The sequence below is a fragment of the Primulina eburnea genome, chromosome 4, assembly GCF_022965805.1.
Source record: "Primulina eburnea isolate SZY01 chromosome 4, ASM2296580v1, whole genome shotgun sequence".
Taxonomy (NCBI): domain Eukaryota; kingdom Viridiplantae; phylum Streptophyta; class Magnoliopsida; order Lamiales; family Gesneriaceae; genus Primulina; species Primulina eburnea.
This window is the reverse complement of record NC_133104.1, coordinates 24,740,019-24,744,200: the sequence shown is the minus strand read 5'-3', so window position 1 is coordinate 24,744,200 and position 4,182 is coordinate 24,740,019. Positions and strand designations below refer to the sequence as shown.

General features: G+C 31.9%; 1 protein-coding gene across 1 annotated transcript; it reads left to right on the top strand.

The window, feature by feature from the left end:
* The first annotated feature begins 287 nt into the window (after positions 1 to 287).
* On the top strand, positions 288 to 3,877 carry LOC140830140 (uncharacterized). Its single transcript, XM_073193425.1, has 4 exons — positions 288 to 356; positions 430 to 655; positions 1,081 to 1,217; positions 3,857 to 3,877. Exons 1-4 carry the CDS (start codon positions 288 to 290, stop codon positions 3,875 to 3,877), a joined length of 453 nt encoding a protein of 150 aa, XP_073049526.1.
* Positions 3,878 to 4,182: the final 305 nt, after the last annotated feature.

The following is a 4,182-nucleotide window of genomic DNA, read 5'->3' as shown; positions in this document are numbered from 1 at the left end:
GATACGATTATATCCATAAAATATTAAAAGAGGATCCAACAAACTTTCGAGAAATCTATAGAATGTATCCTGACGTATTTTTAAAATTGTGCAACATACTTAGAGAAAAAACACCATTTCAAGATACAAGGTATATTTGTATTGAAGAAATGCTTGTCATGCTTTTTGTTGTCGGTCAAAATAATCGATATTGCTTGATTCGTAAAATATTTGGTCGATCACAATACAATACTAGCCAAAACTTCAACAAGGTGTTGAGAGCATTGAATTGCATTGCAGAAGATATGATGGTCAAACCTGGATCTGTAGTTCCAGAAAAAATAAGAGAGAGTACAAGATTTTATCCTTATTTTAAAGTAAGTGATTAAATTCTTTTTAAATGTTATTATTATAAGTACCACAATTTTTATTATGTTTTTATTATTGTAGAATTGCATTGGGGCTATTGATGGCACTCATATTCCAGCAACAGTGTTCGGGCATGATACTAACAGTTATCGTAATCGTCATGGGACAATTTCTCAAAATGTTTTAGCAGCTTGTAACTTTGATTTAGAATTTATTTACGTGCTCAGTGGGTGGGAGGGATCTGCCCATGATTCAAACATATTGACAGATGCTTTATCAAGAAATAACGGGCTTAAAGTGCCACAAGGTATGTTTTTTTGTTTTATATGTTACTTATTTAAACATTTTGTAATTTCCAAGATTATATGTGTTATCCATTGCTTACTTGATTCTACAAATATGGTTTGATAGGTAAATTTTTTTAGTGGATTGTGGATATGCAAATCGACGTCAATTCTTGGCTCCTTTTAGAGGTGTTCGTGATACATCTCCAAGAATTCACTGGCCAAGTTTGTCATCCTGGAGATGCAAAAGAATTGTTCAATCTTCGTCATGCCTCTTTGAGAAACGTCATTGAGAGGATATTTGGTATATTTAAATCGCGGTTCAAAATATTCAAAATAGCTCCTCCATTTCCATATACAACGCAGACGGAGCTTGTATTGGCTTGTGCCGGATTGCACAATTTTCTTTGGAAGGAATGTCGATCTGATGAATTTCCAGTTGAACCAGAGAATCAAGTTCCACAACCTTCATCAGAACAAGTTTATAAAGATAACAACTTTGATCAAATATTTGACACTCAAGAACAACAACGAGCAAATGCAAATGCATGGAGGGATACTATATCAAATCAAATGTGGAGTGACGTTGATCATATTTACAACAACGAACCTTAGCTTTTTTTCATAACACTGTCCAAAATTTATTAAATTTCATATTGTTTTGATTAATTATTTATCTTATATTGATATTAAATTATATATATATACTTAAATTTTTATATGTGTTTATCAACTAAATATTTATTGATTAATTAATTATGTATGTTGAATTGACTACTCGAAGGATTTAGATATTGAATTTTATAAATTGAATTGTGATTTATTTTTCATAAACTGAACATATTTACGTTGTAAATAAGTAAATTTATTTCAAATTGAAGATGTTATTTATATTAAAGAATTATTAGTTCAAATAAATTTGCAAATATATATCAAAATCTTGCAAAAAGTCTATCAAAATCTTGCAAAAAGTCTACAAAAGTCCATGGAATTCTGATTACAAATCTGTGAAATTCTACAAGAGTCAATAAAAATCTACCAAATCCACCGAAATCTATCATTTTAAAAAGTCATTGAAAGTCATTAAATCTCTACATTGAATACACCCCACAAAAATTCATGCAAGATTAATTGATTAATCTTGCAATTAATTCAAGAATAAAGAGAACCAAGAGTCTCCAACTAACTCAAGGATGTGGAAAGTCAAAAGACATTTCTACAATAATGAGCCACAACTAACTCAAGAATTTGGAGAGCCAAAAGACACTCTCATATTCATGATCATAATTTTCATTAAAACTTTAAATTTAATTCAAATTTTCCAAAATCACATACATGAATTGATACAAATCTTGGTGATAATGAAACGTCTCCAACTCGTTTTCTTTAAAATGTACTAGAAATTTTTTACTTATAGCTCATGGCCGAAATATGCTTATATAAAAATATATATTTTGCACAATTTAAAATAAACTCCATATTTATTTTACTCAAAATCCAAAAGTGGATTAAAAGCCATAAAACCGTAAAAGTCAAACCAAACCTAAAACTAGTATTTTTAAAAAAATAGCATAAACATCTTGAATCCTTTCAAAACTATTCATAAGCATAAAAGTCATCAAAATCTTTAAAGTAATGTAAAATCATAACTGTGCGGAAAACTAGCAATGCATAAGTCCTCGAGTTAGTGTACCATCCTCCCAGTCAGTTCAGTCATTCAACCCTCCTGTCTCAACATCAAAATCCTCATTTGCATCATTCACACCTAGTGAGTCTATTGACTCAGCAAGCCTTAAACATAGTAACAAGTAATACTTATAATTCACATTAAAAAGTGAAAATACTTTTATAAGAATAGCTTTTCATGAGTATGCATAAACTTAAACCTTTTCTTTCATCATATACATATACTGTAACGTTTACTAATTTAAAATGCTGCTAATTTTTTTGTTTTTTGTAAAGCTCACCATTTTTGAAAATAAAAATTTAAATATTATGCATATATGCAACCCTAGTGAAAATATGTCATTTAAAAATAATCGTAAATTTTCTTGACAACTAAAAATACTGCAGCTTAAGGTTGCCGACACAGCCATAATATGTGTACGTAAAAATAACTCAAGTAAATATCATGATGATCATCACCATAACAAAATCAACGTATTAAAAGATTGAAGGATCTAGTGCAGAGCACCTTGATTTGCTTCAAACAAAATATTATCCAAAAGCTGGAATAGCTCATGTTCTAAGAATGTATACACCGATGAATTAGATCGAGTTTGGTATAGAACCAAGCGGAAAACACTCGAAATAATCATTCGTTAAGAAACACTGATATATTTGTATATCTTGTGTAACTGAATAACCAAAAGACTAGATTAGTTTTTGCATTCATTAGTTCAGTTATGATGAGAACTGAACCAACGGATGCTCTAACTAGTTAAATCGGTTTGAAAACAATAGTTAAAAAATTAAATACACAAAATATGTTTATGGATGTTCGAAGACTTCAACTGCTCCTACGTCATCCCTTCTACCACATTGGGTAGGATTCACTAGAAGACTTATATCTATATAACAACTTGTACAAATCTACCCAGCTTAGGACTTACCCACTGCCTTAACTGAACTCCTCGACTAGACTGAAGGAGCACATTCCAGTCAACACTTCTTTAATGTCTATGTGAGAAAGACTACATACACAAGTTTAAATTCTTTGTGCAAGACTGTATTTGAGTGGTGGTGTGTGTGTGTGTGTGTGTGAGAACTGATATCTGAAAACTACCCGAAAGTATTCTCCTACACTGAGGGAAATATGCTTCTAATCTAAAGCTGATAACACGTTTAAGTGTACCCTCGACTGGGCTGAATGCTTCTCTCTAAAGCTGATATGACTTTGAAGCTTGCCCTTTTCTTTTCTCTCTAGTGTTTTGTATTTCTTCACTGATTTTTATCCTCTACTTATAGGCGCGAAGTTTGATCATACAGTGAGACTCAATTACTGTATCTGTTGCATTTTGAATCTGTTCCTCGAATTTTGTCTTGTTCTTTCTGGAACACTGTTGTCTTTAAGCTCTGATGCAACGTCCATTATTGTCCTTTGACTGGACAAATATTTTGTACCTTTGCATACAGCTGGATTCTACTTTTATCAGCTTGTCTTGATCTGCAACTGATTGCTCCTAACTGATGTTCTAAATTGGTCTTCAGTTGGCCGGGTGAAGTCAGTTGACTCGTCAATTTAACTGATTTCACTCATGTTCAGTTGAACTGATCTTCAGTTGGGCTCTTGATCAGTTGAACACTCCTTCAGCTGGTCGTGCTTCTGAGGTTCTCCTGCTGAACCACCTATCAACTGAACATTCAGTTGAACTCATTTACGACACATCAGTTGAACTAGTTCAGTTTGGTTGATCAGTTGATGCTTTCAGTTGGCGTCTTTGACAACTTCAGTTTTGGCTCGTAACTGATTATTTTAGTTTCAACTATCTGTGCACTAAAGTAGATTATCAAAAAAAAAAAAACAAGTTTTGTTAACTTCAAAATTAAG

What these genes read in the sequence shown, in the direction of transcription:
- LOC140830140 (XM_073193425.1), top strand. Translation starts at nt 288, where the DNA reads ATGGTCAAACCTGGATCTGTAGTTCCAGAAAAAATAAGAGAGAGTACA. An exon ending in GATTTTATCCTTATTTTAAA is followed by an intron (nt 357 to 429) that starts GTAAGTGATTAA and finishes TTATTATTGTAG; the next exon opens with AATTGCATTGGGGCTATTGA. An exon ending in CAAATCAAATGTGGAGTGAC is followed by an intron (nt 1,218 to 3,856) that starts GTTGATCATATT and finishes GGCCGGGTGAAG; the next exon opens with TCAGTTGACTCGTCAATTTA.